Source organism: Haemorhous mexicanus, chromosome 1 (assembly GCF_027477595.1).
Source record: "Haemorhous mexicanus isolate bHaeMex1 chromosome 1, bHaeMex1.pri, whole genome shotgun sequence".
In the NCBI taxonomy this organism is placed as follows: Eukaryota; Metazoa; Chordata; class Aves; order Passeriformes; family Fringillidae; genus Haemorhous; species Haemorhous mexicanus.
The window spans coordinates 153,766,918-153,792,764 of record NC_082341.1 but is presented as its reverse complement, the minus strand read 5'-3'; the positions used below and the strand labels follow the sequence as shown (position 1 = coordinate 153,792,764).

Sequence of the window (25,847 nt, the reverse complement as noted above, 5' to 3'; positions counted from 1 at the left end):
AATTTTGTCCATTTTTTGGAAGATAACTGAAGGTCAAGGCTAAAGCTTGTTCAGTTCCTAGTTCCTTTTATGCTGCTGTTTTTCCTCATGTCTCCCAAACTAGGGAAACTCGAGAGGAGCAGAGAGACCTGCCTGGAGCCCACAGCTTGTGCCACAGTGGCTGAGGAGACCTGGAAAGAGGTTGTGGCCAGGTGAGGGTTAATCTCTTCTTCAAGTAACAAGTGACAGTACAAGAGGAAATTATCTCAAGTTGTGCCAGGGGAAGTTTAGACTGGATATTAGGAAAACTTTCTCCAGCAAAAGGGTTGTCAAGCATTGGTAGCATCTGCCTAGGGAAGTGGTTGAGTCACCATCCCATGAGGGATATAAAAGCCATGTAGATGGGGCTCTTAGGGACATGGTTTAGAGGTGGCCTTGGCAGTACTAGGTTAGACTTGATGATATTAAGGGTCTTTTCTAACTTAAATGATTCTGTGATTCTACCTAAATGCAATTGTTCATCCAAATTTTTTAAACACTGCGAGTTCTACTGAAGTTATTTTGTTGGAGTGCCACTACTTTAAGTCATGACATGGCCCCTTTCATAAGAAAGGCTGCAATAAGGTGTCCCTGGACCCTTCTCCAGACTGAGCAACTCACACTTTCTCAGGCTGTCTGCACAGGAGGGGCACTTTAGCCTTATGATGATTTCCATGGCTTCCTCTGGACCTGCTCCAAGAAGTTTTTTGTGCTGGGGATTCCAGACCTGAATGAAGCACTGCAGGTGAGGTCTCACCAGAGTGGAGCAGAGGGGCAGAATCCCCTCCCTCACATGTTGCCCGCACCGTGGGATCAACCCAGGACATGCTTGGCTTTCAGGATGCAAGTGCACACATGGCCAGCTCACATCCAGCCTCTCATCCACCAGCACCCCCAAGTCCTTCTTGGTGGGGCTGCTCTCAATCCACTGACTCCCCAGCCTGTGTTGACACCGGGCTTTGGTCATCCAGGTGCAGCATCTCACACTTTGCCTCACTGAACATCATTAATGTTCCCACATCCTCTATCAGAAATTCATCTGAACTCTCAATACAAGGCTCATACTTCTGGAGTTTTTATACTTCCAGAGTTTTCAAGATTTTGCCATTTAAGCTACATGACTGAGAAATCCTCTCAGAGGAAGATCTCCCTCTTCTCAAGGAGGCTCGGGGGCACCTCATCGCTCTCTACAACTACCCTCAAAGGAGCTTGTAGTGAGCTGGGGCCGGCCTCTTTTGCTGTGCCAACGGTGTGAGGATCAAAGAAAATGGATTTAAGATGAGAGAGGGGAGATGCAGGTTAGATATTCGAAAAAAGAGGTTTTTTTTAGTGTTCGGGTGGTCCGGCATTGGAATACACTGCCCAGGGCGGTGGTGGAATCGCCATTCCTGGGAGGGTTTCAGAGGCATCTGAGTCTGGCAATGTGCTTTAGGGCTTACAGTGGCACTGCTGGGCTGACAGTTGCACTGGATGACTCTATGACACCAGACCAACTTCGGGATTTGGGAATGCCAGGAAGGCTCACTTCGTTCTAAGGACTAGCTAGAGCCCTTTCGGTTTTCATACTGTCGGCTAAAATTCACCAGGTGAATCAGTCATTCGTCCACTCCTGTTTTGCGTTCCTCTTGGAGCAATGCCTCATGTTCACAGGCAGAGGCTTCCAGTCCCCGTGGAAGCCCCGGGAGCAGCACCGCGGACAATCGCCCGGTTGCCCTCACGACTCTCCCGCCATGGCCCGCCGCGCATGCGGGGCGGAGCGGCCATTGCCGTCAGTTCCGGCGGCAGCGGGGCGGCTCCTGTCCCGGCTGTGAGTGCCGCTTCCCCGCCTAGCGCCCGGCAGCCGCGTCCCCCTGTCCTAGAGCGGTTCCTGTCCCGGCCGTGAGTGCCGCTTCCCCGCTTACCGTCCGGCAGCCGCGTTCCCCCGTCCGGGCTGTGAGTGCCGCTTCCCCGCTTACCGCCCGGCAGCCGCGTTCCCCCGTCCCGGCTGTGAGTGCCCCTTCCCCGGTTACCGCCCGGCAGCCGCGTCACCGGCGGGAACCCCGTCCTAGAGCGGTTCCTGCCCGGGCTGTCAGTGTCTCTTCCCCGGTTACCGCCCGCCCTCGCTGCCCAAAGACCGGTTCCTGCCCGGGCTGTCAGTGCCCCTTCCTCGGTTGCCACCCGGGAGCCGCTCCTCCAGAGCAGCTCCCCCGCGCCTTTCGCTATCCCTGACGGGGCTCAGGGGGATGTGCGCCTCCGCCGCGCCTCCGCTGCGCTTGGCTCTTCTGCAGTTTATTCCTTTTCCCTGCTAAACTTGGCCGGCCCAAAGCGGCGTGTGCCTGGGGACAGGCAAAGGGGGGAGCTCCCAGCCGCTGCGGCCTCTGCTGGGGGAAGTGCCAGGACGGGGCAGCTGCCCTGGGAATGGGGCAGCTGCCCTGGGAATGGGGCTGCTGCCTTGGGAATGGGGCTGCAGCCTGGGAATGGGGCTGCTGCCCTGGGAATGGGGCTGCTGCCCTGGGAATGGGGCTGCTGCCCTGGGAATGGGGCTGCTGCTCTGGGAATGGGGCTGCTGCCCTGGGAATGGGGCTGCAGCCTGGGAATGGGGCTGCTGGGCAGACCCCGGGCAGTGCGGTGGGACAAGGGAGCTGCAGTCCATAGTTCTGAGGAGCCCGTTTCCTCAAGGCAGCTGTTTCTCTGTCACCTGTGCCCCCGTGGGCTTGGAACTCGTTCTTCTTGTAAAACCAATGGTGTCAAGTCTAAAGCTGGGCTGAGTTTGTGTTGTGTTGTTGTGTTTTGTTTAGTCCGTGTGTTTGTTTTTGTGGAGGTTTGGGGTTTTGTTTATGGGTTTTTTGGGTGGTATTTACAGTTGAGGGCTTTGGAGCTGAAATTCATGAAGGGATCCGTGGGGTCCAGGAGGTATCAGACGTGAAAGGATTCAGGGATGTGCATCTTCATTCAAGACTCAGCTGCAGTGCAGTAATTGGTTTTAGACAGCTCAGGAGAAAAGGGATTTTAAATACATAAATGTAAAAGCAGAAAACATTGCCTGGTGTGTTTTGACCTGTGTGTGTTTTGAGAAGGCAAGACTTTGCTTTTCCTCAAAAATAAGTGTTCTGGTTCTGATTTTCCTCTGCTTGGCCACGTGTGAGCACTGACAGCTGTGTAAAGTTTGGTGATCCTGATTTGGTGCCTGTTTGCATCTCACCCCAAACAATTTTGCATATTTCTCCAAGAAAATGGACTGAAGAGCCTGAGTCGTCTGACAGGCTGTCCGGAGCTGGTATTTCTGCCCAGTGGCTGTGGTAGAGACTTGTATGAGCTGCCTTGTGTAGCTGCACAGGGAATGAGATTCACTTGGAAAGCCCTTATTTACAGAGTTTTGTTTGATAAGTGACTAAAAGTACTCCTTGTGCACAGTGTAACGTCAGTAGGTTGCATGGTTGAAGATTTAGTAAAATATTGAAACAAACAGTGGTATTGTAGCACATAAATTCAGGCTGCAGAAGTGTTTAGCATGGAAGCCTTGGTTTGATTCAACAACCCCGTGTACTTCTGAAGGTTAAAAAATAATATGCGTTTTTCTTTCACTAGCCTGCAGTTGATGCAAAATGAGTGTTCCTGACTACATGCAGTGTGCTGAGGATCATCAGACCCTCCTGGTCGTGGTTCAGCCCATTGGCATTGTCCCTGAAGAGAGCTTTTTCAGGATCTACAAGCGCATTTCAGCCGTGAGCCAGGTGAACGTGCGCGACTCGCAGCGAGTGCTCTACATCCGATACAGGCACCACTATCCCCCAGAGAACAACGAGTGGGGGGATTTTCAGACACACCGCAAGGTCGTGGGGCTGATCACGATCACAGAGTGCTCTTCAGCAAAGGAATGGCCTCAGACTTTTGAAAAATTCCATCTTCAGAAGGAAATGTACGGCTCTACTCTCTATGATTCCCGGTTGTTTGTCTTTGGGCTTCAAGGAGAGATTGCAGAGCAGCCCCGCACAGATGTGGCGTTTTATGCCAGTTATGATGAGTGTGAAACTGTGGAGAAGAGAATAGAAGATTTTATCGAGTCCCTCTTCATAGTGCTGGAGTCCAAACGTCTTGACAGAGCCACTGATAAGTCTGGAGACAAGATCCCCCTGCTCTGTGTTCCTTTTGAGAAGAAGGATTTTGTAGGTCTGGACACCGACAGTAGGTAAGCAGCTACTTTTGTCAGCTCACAGGTCTTAAAAAGCCCCATCTGTGGCGCTTGCCAGCCTTTAGGATAAGCCTATTAGAAAGGACAGGGTGAGCCTTGTTCCAACAGAGCTGTGCCCTGATCTTTCTGTGTTTGCTTGTTGTAGTTTTAAGAGAACTTAGTGTGTAGTCTCACCGTATTTGATGTTCTGAGCTTGTTTTTATATATACATTTAATTGATGAAGCTCATCAAATAGCAGGAAGAAGTCACAGGAGTGGTTTGACAGATTCTGCTGTAATGAGACTTTTTGCTGGAAAACTTCCAATGTTTTATAGATATACAGTATTAATAAAAAAATTAAGTTAGTATCAATGAAACTATTTTTATATCATGTTGAGTAGTATTTGACTATCCTACTTACTGTATTTTTTCTCTTTAAACCTCTATCTACTTTTTCATTCTATGAGACAATGACTGTTTATTTTGATGGTGAAGTCCAGCATCTTTCCCTGTCCTTCTTTGTTTTATGAAATTATTTGTTATCACTTTTCCCCTGTCTTGTTTTGCTACCTGTTTGGTTTTTTTTGTATGTTAGAGTTTTCTCCCCCCATTTTTCCTTCCTCCTCATTTGCATATTCATCTGTCAGATTTGAGTGTTGCATAGTTCCTGTGCAAGGGATAAGTAATTCTGGCTTGATAGCTACAGGCAGGTGCAAAATCTGTTTGCTGTTTGCAGTCAAAGCCAGGGGATGGAAGCATCCACCTTTTGTCCTGGCAGAGAGAGAGTTGGGGAAGCCCTATGAAAACTCAGGCTGTGTGTGGAAATAGTGGTGTTCATATCAGAGGTTTTTATTGTGTGTAAAAGCTCAGAGGTGTCCAGGCAGGTGTGTGAGGCTTTGAGATCAAATTAATCAGCTCTGCCTGCTTTGTTGGTCCTGGCCTTGGAAACAGGAAGAAAGCATTCCAGGTTTCTAATTAGTTTGAAGTCTTTTGTTAAATTATCTGTGGTGGCTTGAAGGACCATCAGTACCCCAGTGCCCTGCTCCTCTTTGGTGAGCACTTGAACTGGCTCTGACTTGTTGGTCCCTGTTTGTCCCTGCACTGTTCTTCAGTTATCAGTATGAATTACTATGTTACTGCTTTTTGCACGTGGGTGGTAAAATTGAGACGTTTGGATAAGCTTTTTTGGAATCTTGTCTTTAATTACTCAGCTTGAATGAAATTTGGCTGAATGTAATCAAAATTTCCTGTTCCAAAAAGGTAGAAAATGGTAATTGTTGGCCAGGAATCTCAAAATCAGAATGAATACTGCTGTTCAGTTGTGTCTTCTAAAAAATGGTGATTTGGAAATGGTTTCTTAGATGAATGATTTATTTCTGAGCCGTGGCTGTGTTGTAACTAGTGGGAAATACTCCTTGTGAAGTTCTGAGCTGGTGGGGAGCTGGAGAGACAGCACAATGTGTGCCCACACATCTCCAAGCAGGTGTTTGATGCTGTTGCAGTGAGGCGTTCAAACAGATTCAGTGTAATGCTTCAGTTCTTTGCAGAATGGAAGGTGTGTGACCCTGCCTGTAGACACAGGGGTTTATCCAGAGTTAATCACTGGCTCAGCTCTGCACACACCTTTGCTGGCAGGTTTGAATACCAAACAGGTTTTCAGTAAGTCTGGATCAATGGATGCACTTGAAATGTTTGCTGCACCGAACTGCTCAAGGAAAAGGTGCTAAATATTCTAATTTTTCAGTTCAGTAGTAAGAAAGTTCTTCAGTTCGATTTTGCTGTGGAGTTAGTACTTCTGATTGTTTTAAAACTTAGGATTTATACATTAAAACTTCAGAAAGCTGAATGAAAATATATTTCTAGCACAGGAACCTTTCTAGGCACCTTTCATGCAGCCTGATGCATTTCTGCCCTCTGTTCTAAAGCAGAAACTCAGGTCCATGGAATAAGGTTGAACTCAGTTCAGTTTATTAAACTAGCTTACACTTTCAAGCCAAAGTCTTTGGATGTGAGCCAGTGATAGTAACATTGCATTTTATTATTTGTGACTTTTTTTGGTGCTTGGGTTGTAGTTCACAGGATTTTATTTTAGCATATTCCCTTCTGTAGTGACAGATTGACTAATGAAGGGAAATCACTGCATACCAGGGAGAGACAGGGCTAGGAAGGACCTTCTTCAATAGAGAGCAGTTTCTGTTTTTGCAAGGTTGGATGTGTAATTCTGATCAGGGAGGGCTCAAAGTTGTTTCAATGCAGGAAGTGGATACATCTGGTAGAACAACTTTTGCTACTTTGTTGGTTTTGAGTCTGTCAGCATAATGATTTTGCAGAAAGAAATAAAAACATGATGATCTTGACATAGTGAGGTAAATGAAGTAGCTTTTTCTAGAACAGGTGGAAATTTCTGAAGGGTAAAAGGCAAAGAAAGTCCCTTGATATTTTCTGTATACTTTCGGTCTGTTTGCAATTTTTGTATATAATGTATCCTGACCTCCCAGTCAGTGTGCAACCAATTACTTAAAACCACAAATGTTCTCTATTAAATAAATGTCAGAGAAGTCACACTCTGTTCTTGTATCAGAGGGTGTGTCTCTGCTGCTGTAATTGTGGATACCTGCTTAGGCTAAATAAACATATATTTTCCTATATCTTCTAAAATTGAAGTTAAATGGCAGTGTGTAGCAAAGGTGTAATTAAATATGTGGGGCAGCTGTAACCTGGAGCTGTTGGGGTGATAGATTGAGGGAAATATGCTAAGAATTTACATGGGCCACATAATTCTGATCACATGGTTTGGAGACTAATTAAAACTACTGAACATAGTTTGTATCTTAAAAGATACTCTTCTCCAAGCATTTTATGGTCAAATATTAAGGTTAATACTTATGTGATGATCAGGGCTTTATATATAAACCTGATCTTCTCCCTCACCCAGTTAGAAGACTTTCATTAGCTTGATTGCATGATAATTGCCATTGAAGTCAACTGATTGGCTTCCTTTAAGATACAAAGTTCATAAATTAGGAAGATTAATTATTATTTCAAATAAGGCAGTTCTTGGGAAAAGTAAGGATGATCTTTGTCTTTTGCAAGTTGCTTGTATAATGAGCAGGAGAGACACATTCCCAGAGCTGACTGAGATGACAGCATACACAAACTCACTGCATTTTGTGTGTAGAAGAACTTTTTTTTGGCTGGTAGAGAACTTTATATATGAAAAATAGTGGGTTAAGTCCTAAAAGGTTTTGAAGAAATGTTGTCCTATTAAACAGAAATTGTAGGACTGCTAGGCTGACCTTGGGTTAATTCCTGCCAAGTGGGGATTTTGGCAAATTGATTTATTTTTTCTTTCTGTTTCTTCAGCTGTAAATGGAATAAAATATTTATGTGGTCACAGGGCTGCTAGGATAGTTAAAAAAGTTTCTGAAGTCAGTTGCACTTAATAGTTATTTGTAGAGGCTGGGAGATGGATGGAGAACAATGGAAACACATGTTCTCATGATGATAAAAATATCCTACAAACTGAAAACTAGGAAATACATGTGCCAGAAATACTGAAAATCCCATTTGTTTTAAGTTTTCTATTTTATTTCTGTTTTCAGCTAAAAATAAACATACTTAAGTATGATTGTAAATCTACTTGGATAAGCTCATTGTAATGTTGTTTACATCAGTTTGTGTCTTAGGTTCTTTCTTTTTTTAATACTGGCATCATTTAATGCTGTGGAGGGATGAGGATGTAGGGCCCTGTTTATAGAAGTGTCATAGCTGGGATTTGTGCACTGATTTATCAAAGTTGATGATCTCAGTATGTGTATGTGGCTGTTAATTTTCTTTCTGTTCTCTGTCTTTCTAATTTCTGTTTTGTTCCTTTCTGTTTCCCCCCCCCTCCTTCTTCTCTCATACTGCCCTGTGAGTTTGTTGTTGGGTCTAAAAAGGTAGGATGTGATTGTGTATCTTTGAAAATAGTTAGCTTTTTCCCATGTCCTGCCTCTTCACTTCGCCTTCATTGCATATTTTAGTGTTGCTTTTTATCTTTATTTTTTCAGTACACACAAAAATAATTGCTGCCTGGAGCCTCACCACTGCAGCTGCCCCCTTTCGCAGCATTTGGCAATTATATTTGGTAGCAATGCTGAGTTTTTTTGTAGGACACACATAGTCTGCTTAGGTGGCTGCTGGCCTCTGGAATTTGCTTTATTTTTTTAAACTCCAAAGCCATGAAGCTGTTGCTGCCTGTGTTTGATTTCCAAATTCAAAAGTTCTGGCAGTTGATCCAATGCCGTAGCTGTGTCTCTTGAAGTCTGGATAATGTTATGATTGGTGATACCTATAGCTCTGCATGCTAACTGGAATTAGTAGAACTTGATGGAAATTTTTGTTGGAGCATTTTGCATGAATACACTTTTGAGAATTGATTTTGCATGTTTCTTGTTTGTAAATTTAGCCAAATTTTGAGGATCCAGAAATTCCGTCAAACTTGTTTCTGGATGGTTTGTAGTGAAAATAAATTCTGTCTTAAAATATAACACTATTGCAGTAAATTTTCCATTAAATTATCCTGGGATCCTAGAAAAGAGCTGGAGATGAAAGAATAAAGCACATATCCTATAGAGCAATGAAGGCAGAAATGGAAATCAAGTAGTTCTTCATAGTTCCTGGAAGAGATTTATTGTCCTCCACTTTGAAGTGGTAGCAGTGGTCACTGGTCATGATTGTGGTGATTCCTGTGAATATAAGAGTGTGTTTGCTAGAGCATTAACCCCAACTAACTTTAGCAAATAGGATTTTAAAGTAGTTTTGTAGTCAGTGGAATTTTTCTGTGCGGTGAGGACCTTCAGAAGAGGAGTTTGGGTGACTGACACCAAGGAGCATTCCGTGGGTGGTCCAGCCTGAGGTGGCACTGCCTTCCCTGGGGATGTTTCTGAGTGCATCACACTCAGAAGGAGGGGGTTTGTAGGGGGAGACTTGGGGTGCTTCTTTGAAATTTATTGTTGTAAATTATCTTCTAGAGGAAAAATTAATAGGAGCTGCTCTTGGCAGTAGGGCGCTGCAAGGAACTGGCCTAGAGAAAGGTTGTCCTCTTATCCTAGAGGAAGTAATTGTTAATTTATGTGGGCTTCCTGTCCCTAAATAGATTAGGATTAAGCAGGAGAGAAAAATAGGAAATATGAAATATTTAAACAGTATTTAAATAAAAAATAATCCAGAGAGAAGATATCTGTAAGCTTCTCACTTTCAAGTTCTTCAGCTAAAGCTGTGAAGCAAAACTATCTCGGTATTAAAATGAGCAATCATCATTTTCTGCTGAGACATATATTTGTATATAGATATATGAATATACATGCAATAGGACATTTTTCCCATTAAATTTGCACCCCAGGATGCACAGAAGGAACAATGAGTCCCTTGGACATGATTTTAAGGGCCTGATGTTGTAGATATTAGATTATTTTAAAAAGAGGCTTCCCAAATGGGAAGTGAATTAAGTTTTGCTGTCTGTGGAGAGTGGGTTTCGTTTCCATGAAGTCTTTGCCTTTTGTCCTTTTGGACATACTTGAAGTAATTGAATTCACTGTACTTAATTGTGACTGCATAATTAGGACAGTTTATACATTTGTTTGTACAAACTTACTCTATAATTAGTGAGGATGGCAATGACTTGCAGGGACTGTAGGAAATGAATCCTGTCTTGGCAATACCGTGAAGAGCCTAAAAATAGGTGGAGTGAATTCAGTTTTTGAATAATTAATAGTAAATTTCTTCTTCACCAGGAATACATTATCTGGTTTTCTATAAATAAAGGAGGGTTTCTCAAAGAACAGTGGTTTTATGAGCAATATTTATTGATGTCTGGGTGAATAAATGCCTTCAAACTTCAGATATATTGACTGGGCATAAATCAGTAGCAGAATTAGGTTAGGAAGAGTTGGTGGTGAGGCTGTGTGATTGAAACTATTCTGGTATCAGGTCTGATTTAGGAGTCAGGCATCATGTCTTTTCCTTTGCTGTATGACTCATATTTATGAACTTAATCATCTGCTGGCTGGAAAATCTGGATGAAAGCTTATAAAGTACAGTTTTGAGAGAATAAGAACTTTAATTTGTTCATAAACATAGAGATTACTTGAAAGTGTAGAGATGGAGGAATTGGAAGCATCTTTGAGAGGAATTATAGCTGGGTAAGGAAACAGTGATTCTCCAATTCCACTACTTATGTAAAAAACAAAAAAAGTTAAAGCAATTTACAATGTCTGGAGTGCAGAGAGTCGGAAAATCTGATTTATAATTAATTTAAACTCTCCTGTACAATGCTGATTCCAGATTGCAAAGGAACTTTTTGATGGAGTTATTTTTCTATAACTCAAAGCTTAGACTGAAATCTTGGTAAGATTTGGTGCCCTTCCATAGTTCATACAGAGCAGCTTTAGCTTTTACTTTGAATTCTCTTACATTTTTGTTCCTAAAAGATCTATAAAATTCATGCTTGTTGAAAAATAAAAGACAAATATTTCAATTCCTGACTCATCTGAAAGATGAAGAAAACAGTTGTATTGAGCTTCATTTAATATCAACACCTTCACATCAATGGTGAATATGGTGTGCTAGATCAGAAAAGTGCAGATATTTATAGAGGAATGATTTGTAGCTTTTTAGATGGAGAGAAGCAATTGGAGACCTATTGCTTGTCTCCTTTTATTATTAACTTTTTTTTTTTGTGGACAATAACACTGGTTCTGATAGCTTCTCTCTTCAGTTTTTATAAGGCTATTGTCTGTACTTCTAGATATTTTCTCTTTTTCCATTTCTGTCCCCTGTCCATATAAATCAGTTACTTTCTCTTCATCTCCTTTTTCCAAACCAACTGCAAGGAATGAGACATTATTTGGTGGCTGAAAAGATGCTTCTCTGTGGTGTAAACTACTCAAGCCAAACTGAAAGCCTGGAAGGCAAATAAACCAGTGACATGGAATTGTTTGGATTCTTGCCATTCCTCCTGGCCTTTCTGCCTTCAAATCTAAAGGAAATAAATGAATCTCCTTATTCCTACCCTTACATTTCATATGTTCTATGCCTCTTCTCCTTTTGTCATTTCTACATTACAGACTTCATGAGGACAGTTGGTTCAGATGCCTTATGGAGATTGTTTCAGTGACATTTCAGTTCATCTCTGGGGTCCTCTGGGAAGTTCCTCACTTGAACAAAAATCCCACTGCCCCAAACTGGTTTCATTCCATAACATTGGCATTCCTCTTATATTCTGGTCTCACTCCAGGGAATAGGAGTTCAGCATCTGGAGTGGGGGTGTAACCTTAGGGGTTTTTTTGAGTTTCTTTTTTGTTTAAAGTTGCTAAGTTCAAATAGTCTCAGTAACTTTTTAAAAAATCAAAGGCTGGTTTGGGCTGGAACAAACCTTAAAGATCCTCTCCTTCCAGCTCCTCTGCCATGGGCATGGACACCTTCCACTAGACCAGGTTGCTCCAAGCCCCATCCAACCTGGCCTGGAACACTTTCAGGGATGGAGCATCCACAGCTTCTCTGGACAACTTGTTCAACTTAATTTAAATTAAATTAATTAAATCTCCTAAAAGCTCAAAGTTTACAACTATATCAATCCAAGTTGGTTCTTTGTATTTTTACCAGATTCTTTGGATTTCATGTATACAATAAAGAATGACATCTGCAGCAATTCTTCTCATTAAATTTTCATTTTTGATAGACTTTTATTTTAGTTTAAACTATCCAAAGAAATAAGAGTCTGTGTTTCCTTGGTGTGATATTTGTAAAGTAAATTTGCATACCTCTCTGGATGTACTTAGAAGGCACTGTTAGAACAACAGGATCTACTATTGAAAACAACATAGATAAATTTAAAAAAGTATCTCAATTGACATTTAAATTTCTTCCTCATAAAACAATTTTATAATTATAGTGCAAGGACATTCTTGCCAGGGAATAGTTTTTCAGGAGGGAGAACAGGAGGATTGTTCATGGATTTGGGAGAACAGAGTTGTTCTGACCTGTCACTTCAGCAATGAGATGTTCTCTAAGTCCAGTGTGTCTTGCATCTGTTACTTTTTAAACTTTTCTTTATCTGAAATGTACTAAAAACCAAACAAAATGGAAGGATTAGTGCCTTTGTCACACAGATTTATGCCCAAGTTGCCTTTTCAGCTGTACCAAGGTGTCTGTTGAATATTTTCAATAGGTTTTGTCATTTTGTCTGTTCATTTGGGAAGAACATCACCATTTATTTTAACATGTTAAAAAGAGTAGGAGGAGAAACCCTGTCAGCTGTTGCCTGAAGTGATGGTGCTTTTTCACTCATCATCCCTTTGAAAGAAGGGTCTGGGAGCAGGGTGAGGTTTGTGAGGTCTGGGGGGGTCTGAGGGGGCTCTGGGCCCCCAATACCTTTGGGCTGTATGTGGAGAGGGTCCCAGCAGAGGAGGCAGGCCCAGAACAGGATTTTGGAAAGGTCACCTTTAATATGCTCAGAGCCAAAATGTGAGGGATTCCATGGGAGCATCCATGGAGTTGTGGGATTTATTCAAGAACAGCTTCCTTCCTGGAAGCACAGGAACAATCCATCCCCTGCTGAGGGACAGGAAAAAGGCAGAACAAGAGACCACCCTGGCTTAACAGTGAGCTTTTGGGTGTTCTGGAAAAGCAAAAAAGTAGCATATCAGCTATGGACAGGCAGCCAAATACTCACTGTAGTCTGCAGGAACCTTGCTTTGGAGGTTTTCAGGGCATGTGACTCTAGCTGTGTAGTCAAAACATGTGATACATTACTTTTTTCCAATATATCCTCAAATTGTTGGTTCTTTTGCACATTACATTAGTTAGCATTCATATTTGCTTAGAGTCAGAGAGTAAATCAATGTTGATCTGCTATGAAGGAGGGAAGAAAACTGCCTTGAGGTGTTAGTTAGCCCAGAGCAGCATTCCCTGGCAGTACCTGAAGTGCACCTCTCTTTTGCAGACACTACAAGAAGCGCTGCCAGGGCCGCATGCGGAAGCACGTGGGAGATCTGTGCCTGCAGGCTGGCATGCTGCAGGATTCCCTGGTGCATTACCACATGGCAGTGGAGCTGCTGCGCTCTGTCAACGACTTCCTCTGGCTTGGAGGTAGGATTTGGGTGGTGGCAGTGGTAATCTCAAGTAAATCAAACTATCCTTGATAATTTCCTTAGGTGTTGTGAAAAGTAGTAATGATTTTAGTCACCAAAATCTGGATATCAGGTGTGAGTAATGTGAAAAATGCCGATCACTTGTTTTTAAGATTTTAAAAGTTTAATTGTAATAAAATGGTTATAAAAATAGTAATATAATTAGAGTAATAATAATTTGGACAATTTGGATTAGGACAATATGAGACAATAGAAACAAAGAGTTACAGACGTCCGGGTTCCTTTTTCTGGGCAGCATAAGCCTGAAAAAGGACACCCGTTAGCAGAGGATTAACCCTTAAAAACAACAGCCTGTTGCATATTCATACACATCATACATGATGCATAAATTCCATTCAAACACAGGATTCTGTCTGGTCAGTGTCAGCTTCTTCCTCTTAATCCTGACAGCATCGTCATGGCTGAGCGAGGCAGGAAGAAGTTTGTTTCTTCTGCTAATGGGGCAATAAATTCTCTTTCTCTGAAAGATTTCAGTGTCCTGTGGCTGCTATCTGGTGCCAGTCCTTTCTTTAGGAAAAAAGTATCCTACATAGCATAGTTTCTATTTTAATATTATGTTACAACCTAAAACTATGTATAACACACTACTTAAGAAAATTAATACAGCATAACTTTCTAACATAACACATATAATATTCATTTTAATATTTGCGAAAAGCCAATCATAAAATACACATTTTTCACGAAGAAGAATGAAGCTTAAGCAAAACTTCAATAAGACATGAGAATGGTCATGGTCATGACATGGTCATAAGACATGAGAAAGGAATGTATTTAGGAATGTTAAACAGAATAAATTGTGTGACTGTAGTAAAGTACGTACTTAAAAAAAATTGTGTCTGATTTTTTCATGATTCCTTGGAAAGTATTTGATTTTTATTCACTGGGTTGTATAGGTCTTTTAAAAATATTTCCTATGGGTGTCCACTGTGGACTGTTAGGAAAAGATTTTTGCCTTTACATCTCTTAAAGCTGCAAGTGTTAAACTTCCACTGGCATATCTTCCTTTCATATTAGGTTTAGGATTTGCTTTTTTCCCCTGCCTTTCCTCCATCCTTTCCTTTTTTTTTTTTTTTTTTTTTTTTTTTTTCATGCCTGCTTTTTGTTATTTATTGGCCATACAAATGATCTTTGAGCACAATTTCTGCTTCTCAGTTTCCTATCTTTCCAGGACAGTCACTGTCTCCAGTTCTGCTTTTAGCTTTCCCATTCCATGTGGAAACCATTTATCTTCCTAATGGCCCTGGAGATTACATACCATGAAAACCTTAACACCTTTTGACCTCCCACTTCTTTCCTTCTGCAATTCCAAAAACTTAAATGGCTCAGGATTCCTCAAATTCTACTTAGAGACCTACAGAGGACTCTTCCAATCCAAATAGTTTGATAAGTCTGTAAGTCTAATCTCCTGCTTTTATCATGTTTAGTTACATCAGGTTGTTTGGGGACCTGTCCAGTTGAATTTCAGGCATATTTAATGATGGAAGTTACACAGTCTTTGAGCAACCTGTTCTAACATTTTGTTGGTTATAATTTGAAAAAACTCAGCAACAAAACATAAATTGGTCTTAGCTTAAAGCAGAATTTCTTGTGTCCACTTGTGTTGACTCTTATCTGGTCACTCTGGCATCTCTGAGAAGCTCCTGCCTCCATCTCTTCCCTACTGGGTGTTTTAAAGGCAGCAGGAGCACCAACCTTCAGCCTCTTGCTCTGTAAGGCTGAGCAAACTCAGTTCTCTGTGCTTTCTTATGCCAGGAGCTCCAGTCCCCCAACCCTTCTGATGGCCTCCCACCAGCCTTGCTTTGGGATGAGGCTCCTGCCAGCCTCTGTCTCCAGCCTGGCAAGTTCTCTCTGCATTGAAGGCCTGCCCTCCTGTTCCCCCCAGTTTGGTGTCACCCAGGAAGTTTCTGGGTGTGCTCTGTGCAGTTAATGAAGGCATGGTCCCCCTGAGGACACCACTGGTCACAGGCAGCCATTTGGCTGATCACAAGCCTTCGAGTCTGGCTGTCCAGCTCATTTTCCACCTGCTTTATAGGCCAGCCATCCCAGTCTTCCTGATTTGGCTGCAAGCATTCTGTGGAGACCATGTCCAAAGATGTTTTGAAAGCCAAAATACACAACATCCACTGCTGTTCCTTTGTCCACTGAGCTTAGCATCTCCTCAGAGGGGGCAGTGAGGTTGCCAAAGGCTGATTTATCCTCAATGAATCGATGTGAGTTGTTCACAGCCACCTTCTTTCACTTGATGTGCTTCCAGCAGGATTTCTGTGGAGCCTCTCCAGGGAGCTGATGTTGGTCTATCTGTGCTGGTACTTCCTTCTCAAAGAAGATGGCTTTTCCCTTTTCCCAGCCACTAGAAACCTCCCCCAATGAGCATGAACCTGTTGGAGGTGTTCAGAGAGTGGTTTTTACCTTGGCCAGCTCTCTTGCCATCTTACCTGGTTTTTTGGAATTGCATCCAGTTGGATTAAGGGCTTTTCATGTGAGCTTCCTCTACTGTGACAAGTTTTTACTCCTGCAGATTCTTTCAGTGGGTTGGGGTAGTGGGGGCTCTGAGGGTGAGCACAGAGGTGAAAAGCACATTGAATATCTCAGAATTTTCCATGGGCTTTGTCATTAGACATCTAATTTCAGGCACATTTTGTTTGTGTAAATGGACTTTACCACAGGATACTTCACTTCCTGCAAATGTCTCTACTAATCTGTTGGCTTTTTTTCCTTTTCTCTGCAGCTGCCCTTGAGGGGCTGTGCTCAGCATCTGTCATCTATCACTACCCAGGTGGCACTGGGGGTAAAGTTGGGTCTCGCAGGGCTCAAGGAGGTTCTCTTTCTGCTGAGGCAGGCAACAGGCACAGGCCAGGTAAGGATGGCATTTCTGTTTTATTCTGTTTGCTACCACTAAACATCTGAAAACTTCTCCCTACATCCTAACTCTGTAAAATTATACAGATGACAGCATTAATCAGAGCAGGGAGGCTTGGGGAAGAATTTAGTTGTTTTTTTTTTTTTTTTTTAGATTTTTGCAATTATTTTTCTTTTTGGGTGTTAATGTTAACACATGTGCTTTGCATAGAATTGCAAAGCTTTTGATTTCTTCACCTGATTGTTAGTAGTGTCTGTGTTTGAATTTTGCTGGAGGAGATGCAGACAGTTTTCATAAAATAGGATCTGGCAGGGCTGCATGTATTAAAAAGAATAAAGTTGGGTACATTTTATTCAGAGTTTTTTTGCTATTCTAAAGTCAATGAGTAACAAATAGATTTTTTAAAATGAAATGTCAATAAACCAACATAATTTTTAAGATTTAGTATACTTTTTCTAAACTCTTGGACTGCAAAAGAGATGGCTGAGGAGAAATATGAGAGCAATCTGTAATACAGTGAACATTGTGGAAAGGGATGAGTAGGGATCACAGGTTCAGTGTTTGTTTCAAAAGAACTGGAGGACATCAAACAGAGCTTAGCAGATGGAGAAGCAGAGAGAGGAGTTACTCTTTATCCAGCCTACAGGTGTGACATGGAACTCCTTGTCATTCAGAGGTACCAGATCTGGTGGTGGGTGTGAGAGAGGCAAGGCTGCTGCAGCTCCATGGCCCCAGGTCCAGGCAGACAGGAGGCTGAGCAGGAGTTCCCAGCAGGCCTGGAGGAACACACAGGGAACACACACAGCCTCAGTCTATCCAGGAGCTGGCACTGCACTGCACCAGTTGCTGGCACCTCCACCCACAAGGCTGAGAGCCAGAGCCCATTCCAGTTGCTGGTGCTTAGACCAGCACACACACATGCCCTCCCCTCTGCTTTTCCATGCTTGTTCCCTAAACTGCCTCAGTCCCTCCTTCTCCTTGTCTTTGGCTTGTCCCCTACACCCCAGAAGGAATCCTGGACAATGCCAGGAGGTTCTTTCCCTCCAGTGAGCCCCATAACCCTGTAGGAGTGACCCCCCAGTGGTCTGTAAGGGGATCCAGAGAGCTGCTGGGGTAACTGAGCTGGGCTTCACCCCCCCACAGCTCTCTTGGCTCTGATTTGGTTGTTGGGGTTCAGCTGATGGTCACTGAGCCTCTCCACTCCTCTGTGGTTGAGCAGATGAGCCTGTCACAGAACCTGACACTTGTCACGTGGTGTTACAGCTCCTGAAAGGTTCTGTGGCTTTCAGGAGAGGCTGGGCTGGGGTAGGAAAATGGAAATACATTGATTAATGGGAGTTATGCAGGCCTTTGGGCTAACCCAGCACAGCTGCTGCTGTGTATGCATTCACTCAGGACTGAAACATAGCTGGGTTTAAGGGCTGGTGTTAAGTTCTCTTTTGTGCAATGTGGTCAAAATTAATTCCTTCACCTAAAAGAGGCATTCACCCATCTTTATTCTTTTATAAGTCACAATGTAGTAAACACTTGCTTTGTATTACCTTTATTATGAACTGTATGTATTGAAATCAGGTAATTGTGATAGTAAAATTACCTTATTTCAGGACAGAATACTAATTTTCATACAACACCTAGTCATTAAAATCTGTGCATTTGGTCCCATGACCTATAAATGCATTTCACATTGGCTGTTACAATTTCACCTGGTTAGTGACCTTTATCTACTTTTCAATGAATATTTATCAGGAGATGTTGCAATCTGTTTGTCATGGGTACTCCTGGTTACTAAAGAAGGTAACAAGTCACAGCTATCATAATAATTGAATTTATTTTGAATTTTATTTTATTGCTGATCTCTATTTAAGTTGTCTTGTATTTAAAAGTCCAGTTTGCAAACTTGTTAGTGTAGCTGTATTTTAAAAATGTTATAGTTTCATATAAGATTTTTCAAAGGACTTTTCTGTGAAGAAAAACTGATTACAGGTTTTTTTTGTCTTCCAAATATTACTTTGTGGCCCATTAGATACTGTTCCCTTAGTCTAGTTATGATCTTTGTGTTTGGTGTGAACTGCTGAGCTCCTCTGGCCAAACAGCTGTTGCTGTGATGTCATTTTCCTACAAAGTTTCCTGAAAGTTTCTTTTTATTACCTATTCCTGACTCTGCAGTGCCCTTCATTTGAAATCCTTTCAAACTGCACCTTTGGTTATAGTCTCTTACACTGTAATTGATTTTGTGAGGACAGTGCTCAATCTGGGGAACAAATTCCACTGTATCTTTCTGTGGGATAAAGCCAGAAAAAAAAAAAGGAGTTTCCAAATTCTGCACAAATCAAGAAATGCCACACTTGGAACTGAAATTTTTGCCTGATTTTGAGGCATGTAGATGTGAGAGTTTCCTTTAGTGCTTCCTCTTGTACCTGGAATTGCACCTCTTGTGCCTGTACTTCAGCCTTCACAGGATGAAGTTTCCTGCCAGATCCAGCTAATAGAAACATTTTCCTCTGGAATCCCTTGGGATTTTCATCCTTGGGCATTTTTAGGACCTGGCTGCTCAGTAGATAGGGTGTCTGCTTTATGTAGAAAAAACTTTGGAAAGAAAGCTCCAAAATAGAAATGAGCTTCTGCTCTGTGCTGTGGCTGCCCACCCCTGGCATGCTCAGGGTCAGGTTGGATGGGGCTTTTGAGCCATCTGCTCTAGTGAAGGTGCCCCTGCCCTTGGACAGGGGGTTGGAACTTGATGGTCTTTAAGGTCCCTTCCCAAACTATTCTGTGAAAAGGGTGCTTTGACTTCTCAGGTATCTAAACCATTTTGTTTGTATGGGGACAGGTTTGGGCTGTGTCCCCTGGAATTCCTGGATGTGTCCCTTCAGCCTTCAGTGTAAAGGAAGATTCTGAGTTGCTCAGTTCCTCCTGGCCAGGAAATCTGGATGTGGTCTGTCAGCTGTGGGATTTGTATATCAAACAAGATGAGTCTGGATTGCTTTATGCTTAGGTCACTGGCTGTTCTGGATTTCTCCACTGGATTTTATTTGTTGGGAGTTCTAAGATCTTGATTTTATTGCCTGACTTTCCTCTTTCCCCAGGCAAAATTATGACACCTGAGTGAAGTATTGGTATATATTTGAGTCTAGATCTAAATCTCTGCTTCACTTGTCTGGAATCTGAGCAAATCAACTGAAGGGAGGGTCTGTCTTGCTGATAAAATAATTGTTTTTGACTGCTTAATCCTTGAGATGAAAAATTTTATTGCCATGTTTAACCAAAGTTTAGGGCAACAAGGTGTTCCATGCTGGTAATCCAGCTCTGCAGTACTCTTGGCAGCTCTTACATGGACAGTCTGGCTTATTGCCTTGATATGACTCAATTACTCAGAAAATTAGATGGAGAGAAATTAATGACAATTAAAAGGGATAAAATTACTTGGAAATTTTATTCTAGAGTATTGTGCAGATTAAATGAGCTCCCACAAGAAGATGTAAGTACTGCAGGTTGTGGCATTAATACTAAGTGGACTGTAATGGAAACTTGCTGACCAAAACAATAAAGATAAAGGGAAAAAGATATGGCTTTAAATTATACACTGAAAATTCTGAAATTCTTCTTAGTGTGTCTTAGAACTCATTGCAACTTTATGTACTTTTGCATTTATTTATTTATTAACAAAATGAGATTTAACATACAGGGACTACTTGAATTATAACTGGTAGTCCTTCACAACAGCAGTGATAACCCTGATGAATCTGATGATTTTGTTCAAGCCTGATGTTATAAAACATTATAAGAACTTACTTTGCTGGCTCTATTTAAGGCTGAAAAAAATCATTTTTGTTCCTCCTTTTAGGGGCACAAGAAGTTCTCATTGATCCAGGTACATTATTTTCCTGCATGTTTCCAAAGTATTTTCTTATATTATTGATGTGTTTTGCAATTGTATAGATAGTTATTGTCACTTGCCAAAACTACTAGTGATCCCTGATGCTTCAGTTTTTGGCTATAAATCTTGAGAAATTCTAGAGACTGAAGGGTAACTGGCACAAAATAAATGCTGTAGTTTTGTGATTATATCTCAGTAAATTCTAATCAACAGGATTTCTTTCCATGAGTAGTGAGGATTTAAAAATATTTTTGAAGTGACCAACCTGAATGGTCGTATGTGGTTCTGTAATGTCACGGTGCTCCCTCAGTGATCATGAACAAACATCTTTCACTTCCATAAAAATACTCCTAATCTCCAAATGTGCTTGGTCTGATTCCTTAACGTTAATAAACATATTAAATAAAGTGAAGTGACCAACCATTGACCAACCCACGGTCATATCTGGTTCTGTAATGTCATGGTGCTGCCTCAGTCATCATGAACAAACATCTTTCACTTCCATAAAAATACTCCTAATCTCCAGATGTGCTTGGTCTGATTCCTTAACGTTAATAAACATATTAAAAAAAGTTGCCTTGGCATTTAAGTATGTAAAGAAACATTCTTTCTGCTCCCTGAGTAAATTCAGAAATACCTTTCACAGTATTTTTTAACTGTCTCTTGACTGTTAGGGCCAGCTCTGAAACACAGAGGTTTTTTTTGCCATTTTTGCAGAGAAACCTCTTGGAGAAATCAATTATTGTATAATCCTAAATAAATTAAAGTATAATGCTACAGATTAAGTAATATGTAAGAAGGTATTGAGCCTTGCCAAGCCTTTGATATGTTTCGACTTTTATGATGTTAACTCTCATAAAATCAAATTCTAAAAATAAAATTTCCACATCCTTTCTAATATCCCAGATTTCCTTGGCATCTGTTTCAAATTCTTATCCCTTATAGAGACCCTTGCTGTCTCTTGCCTTCTTTCTTATATAAGAAAACCATTTTCTTACTGTTTTGTCTGAGCCTTCTTTTTCCCTAAGGTGTGCTTTAGAAACACAGTTTTAAAGTAGAAGAAGGAATAGTCCAAAGATTGAAACTAGCTATTCAGATGTGGCCATAATAGAAGCTTAGCAATCTATATTTTATTCATACTCTAAACATTCAGATAAGGGCTAAAAATCATGAATATATATTTTTTTTACTAAGTGAAAGATTATTTCCTTTCTTTCTAGGTAGGGCATGTGTACCTTGTGTATTCTGTGTCAAACCTACAGCATACCCTAGCTTGCTTTTTAGATATTTAGCATTTGCCAAGAGTCCTTGTGCTCATTTCTGACCCCGTTCTGTTCCAGGTGCTCTGACTTCCAACGGGATCAATGCAGATACCAGTGCTGAGATAGGACGTGCCAAGAACTGCCTGAGTCCTGAAGACATCATAGAAAAATATAAAGAAGCCATTTCTTACTATGGCAAGGTAATCCTGATTATTTATAAATGAACACCTTAAGTTCTTTTCAACTGTGAACTGCTGAGGCTTTGGTTTTGGGGAGTCTTTTAAAGCATGGCAGTGAGGTCTGTAAATAGGTTCTAGCTCTACTGGAGCACATTTTAGGTTTTTGTGCAAATGCTCAGAGCCTAAGATGGAAAAGGAGCTTAATGTCTGCAATCATAATAAGAAAAGGAAAAGAATTGTTTTTCATTGTGAAAATAGTGGCTCAGTGTCCACATCAATACTAAAGATAAGTTTATTTTATTGCAGTGGAGTTATTTAGTCACTTTTTAATTTCAGGTATTTCTCTTGTTTGATAAAATATCTTTAGACTAAGCTTATAAATATTTATTATAGGCATTTTCATGTCCATGTTAAAGGGAGACTCTCCAAGTGAAACAATTTCAACTGTGTGCATGAGTTAATTTATGATCAGGAGCAATGAAAGGTGATAGTTCTGGGCACAGTGTCAGATAAATTAGAATCCATCAGTAAAACAATAACTGTCAAGGATGCATTCAGCTTTTTAATGTTACCTTAAGGGTACATTGCTCATCTTGAAAGGGTGTGATTTCTAGGATCATAAAATTATTGGACTTAGTTGGGCTTAAGGCAGGATATTTATATTTTGATTATTTATAATATGCACTGTGCTCTCAGCAAGTAATAACTGTGCTTCACTGCAGCTCCACTTGAAATAACAAAGAGATTTGTGTCAGGACTGATTTATAACTCTTCAAGACAAGCATAGTTACCTCCTGTCTGTTCCAGACCTACAGAATAACTCCTTGCTCTAATGCTGAGGAAGCAGCACTTTCTGTACATTTTTTATGTTCTCACTCAGCTGAAAAAACTTTTCTAGCACCTTCTAAAATAGATTCAATCTCCACTGATTTGCTTTTGCTAATAAAAATGCACGAGAGAGGAGTATGTGACAGCTTTGCTGGTGTAACTCTTACATTTTGTTATTGAGCTTTCTTTCCCCCATTAGTTTTCAAATATAAATACCTGAAGAGAGCTTAAGTTCAGCAGAAGGTGGGCCACATCAAATACCCAGTATCAGTGTAGTTTGAGGAAATCACCTGACCAGATTGTCTGCCTAGAAAATTGCCTGTTTGTTATCTGAGCACAAACAGTTCAATGCACATCTGCTTTGTCTCCTTAGCTTCCTTAAGCAAGCTAAATCACTAAACAGTCATTTACTGCAAATGTTTTGCAAACAAATATTGGAACACTCAGATTGGTTTCTAATTCTCTCATCAGGATTCTTGTTTTAACTAAAGAGAAAATGGATGCAGCAATAAAAATATTTGCATTGTAAAGGTAGAATTTGCAGATGCAGCACCCACAACCAACCATTTATATGAGGTTACCCCAAATGGTTCCAATATTCCCAGCTTTTCTCCTCACCTGAACTCTCAGACTGAAGCTGAGCTCTGTCTCAAAATGAGAGCAATGAGTGAGGAGGCTAAAACCAGCTGTTTGGCACAATAATATTTTAGATGACACCTTAACTTTCACTTGGGCATATGTTGATAATTTAACAGTGTAGTCATTAGCATTAAGGAATTGCTGGGTTTGGAGGATGTGACAGCTGATTTATGTGCTGAGCGGAAATGCTCATAAAATCTAACAGGTGCAATACTTCAATATTATTTTAATTTTCTCCCTCTCCAAGTACAAGAATGCTGGGGTGATTGAGCTGGAAGCTTGTGTGAAGGCTGTGAGAGTCCTGGCAATGCAGAAGAGGAGCATGGAAGCCTCTGAGTTTCTGCAGAATGCAGTTTATATCAACCTACGGCAGGTCAGTTGGAAAGTCCAGGTTTTTTTCTCTTGTCATTTGACAGAATATCCTGAAAGTTACTTAGATTCAGGAGTCTCCAGTTTATTTTCTGTACCACTGCCTTCCTTCTGACAAGAGCTTGACTTCTGAGGATTTTCACATCTGTGAGTCTGGGTTACAAGGTATTGAGAGTTCATCTAAAAACATGAGGACTTAGTTTGAGATTAAACTTTGTTGCTTCTTCTCCCTTGTGAAAGTAAAAAAAAAAAATAAATCCCATTGTTGTTCTCTTGTGATGCTGTACTAGGGAAAAACATCTGCCTGGGACTGCTCTGCAGTGGATTTTAAACATTTTCTTGATTGCATCTCATTCAATGAAACTGAGCAAATCAGGAATGGCCTGTTGCAGAGTGAGCTGAAGGGTCTGATTAGTGTTCTTAATCAACTGAATTTTTGTTGTGTAGTGCAAAGTCTTAATTAAGCCAAATCAGAAAGGAATTCAGGGGGGAAATCTGTGTTTGGAACTGTGTGGAAAAGTGCTCACTATCACCACAAAACAGCATTAACACTTGAGCAGTGTCTCAAGCTTGGTGTCACTGCTCACAGAGAGATTGCTGTGCTTGCAAGGATTAATAAAAAGCTGTTAGGTTTCATAATGGATTTTGGTTATTTCTCATTACATCTTGGTAAGATGAGCAGTTTAAGTCCACACCATTGACCTTATTAGGCCCAGACAGGGAGAGCAGATTTATGAAGGAGGTAGAACACTTTCTTTCATTTGCTAAAAATCCTTTCTCTGGAATAAATTTTCTAACAAAGCGTTAATGAGACAATAATTAATTGATAAACTGTCATAAAAACCATCAGTCTTGTTAGAGAGTGCCTTAATTGCCATAATCCTTGTAGTGCTAAAGGCCCTCTCTTTAATTCTGTAACCTGTTTTTTAGCTGGCAGTTCTGCACCCTTTGTTGTTCACCCATTCTCTTGTTCTGCTGCTGTTATTCTTGTTGCCTGCTAACTCCAACACTGTTGTTTCTTTTTCTGGAAGCAATTAGTGCCATTAAGAGAATACCCTGTTCTCCCTGACACCACTGATATTGCAACTTGCACTTATCAGAGGAAACCTTTAAGACCCAGTGTCTTGGTTTGATGGTCAACCTCCCTTGGAATAGAAAATGTGACCCCCCCTTCCCTCCAAATTATTATAACTCTGAAAATCTGGGGCTTTCAGTCAAAGACCTGGGAAAAGGAATCACAGTTCTTTACTGGTGTGTGTACCCTCACCCTCTGAGCAAAATCTCTTGGTATTTTTGCCCTTCCCAAAGAGAAAACTCCCAGGTGAGAGAGGAGTCAGCTGCACCCTTCCCCACCTTGGCCATTGTTCTTGGTCACTCTTAAGTACTGATCCTTACTGTCTCTTACCAACAGATGGGACCAAATTCCATGAGAGAAAGAGCCAAAAGGAAAAATCCTAACCCCCAACACCCAGTGAAAGACAAAGTACTTGCCACTTCAACAACTGATATGTATTGCCTAATGATACACAAACACAAAGCTTGGCAACATGAAAAACACTCTGATTTAAGCAGTGAACCTGCAACCAGTCCAGCCCAAACCAGTACAGACTGGGATCTCTGCAGGGCTGGGAGCAGAGATTGTGCTGGCATTATTGTGTGAAAGAACTGTAGGATAATCTTTCCAGAGCTTTCCCCAGGGCTGGGAAATGTGTTTTCCATAAAGAGAGGTATGGCTGGGAATTGTATTTACAGCTTTTTAAGATTTAATGTTTGAAGCATGGAAACAAATAAGAGTTGTATTTATAATTTGGAGTAACTCACGAGGAGGAGTCATCCTGGGATAGCTGAGGGAATAAACTGTAGGACAGTGTTTTTCATTTGCAGGTAAATAGAACATCAGCACAACCAATATTCTGCAGCAGAAAAAACACCTCACAGGTTAAAGTGTAAGACTTATAAACAGGAAAACTAGTTCCTATCCATAAATTTAATTTCATACTCAGTCTAGTAATATCATGTAATTGGTATTTTCTGATGAACTGCAGGGTAATAAGACTTAACTTTGCATCCAGTTATGAAGAATAAATTGTAAAATATAATTACAGAGAAAGTGAGATTATAAAATTTTAATGTAGTAAGGAGTAATTAAAAAACAAATAAAAAGCTGCATTCTTTGAAAGCCTGACTTGAAACAAGCCTGAGGAAAAAAAACCTGTCTCTATTACCTAGAGAGTGACCTACAGACTTTCCAGGTGCAGTTGTAGCTTTGTCTGGTAGAGCAGTCAAATAAAAATTAACCAGGTGGAAATAATGCTGTGCTTCAGGTGATGGCTGTTTTGCAGCCACTTTAAGCTTTTATAAATTTGTGAGGTCAGGAAAGATGTTTGTAGGTGCTACACCAATGGCCTGCAGAATGCCTGCTGCAGTCTTCCCAGGATTAATTACTTGGAGTATCTCTGTGGGTTTTTTTCAT

General features: G+C 41.1%; 1 protein-coding gene across 6 annotated transcripts in view; it reads left to right on the top strand.

The window, feature by feature from the left end:
- Positions 1–1,792: 1,792 nt before the first annotated feature.
- TRAPPC9 (trafficking protein particle complex subunit 9) overlaps positions 1,793–25,847 on the top strand; it is a 444,261-nt gene continuing 420,206 nt past the window's right edge. For 3 of the 6 annotated variants that reach the window (XR_009489416.1, XM_059867566.1, XM_059867596.1), the window contains exons 1-7: positions 1,793–1,950; positions 3,586–4,186; positions 13,153–13,298; positions 16,092–16,220; positions 20,065–20,091; positions 21,438–21,559; positions 23,253–23,378. Coding sequence is in view for 5 of the 6 variants with exons in the window: in XM_059867566.1 (XP_059723549.1) it covers positions 3,603–4,186; positions 13,153–13,298; positions 16,092–16,220; positions 20,065–20,091; positions 21,438–21,559; positions 23,253–23,378 (1,134 nt within the window). In the remaining variant the exon portion in view is untranslated. Of the gene's footprint in view, positions 2,005–3,585; positions 4,187–13,152; positions 13,299–16,091; positions 16,221–20,064; positions 20,092–21,437; positions 21,560–23,252; positions 23,379–25,847 lie in introns of all 6 variants that reach the window. The other 3 variants (XM_059867583.1, XM_059867574.1, XM_059867590.1) reach the window with 3 other exon arrangements.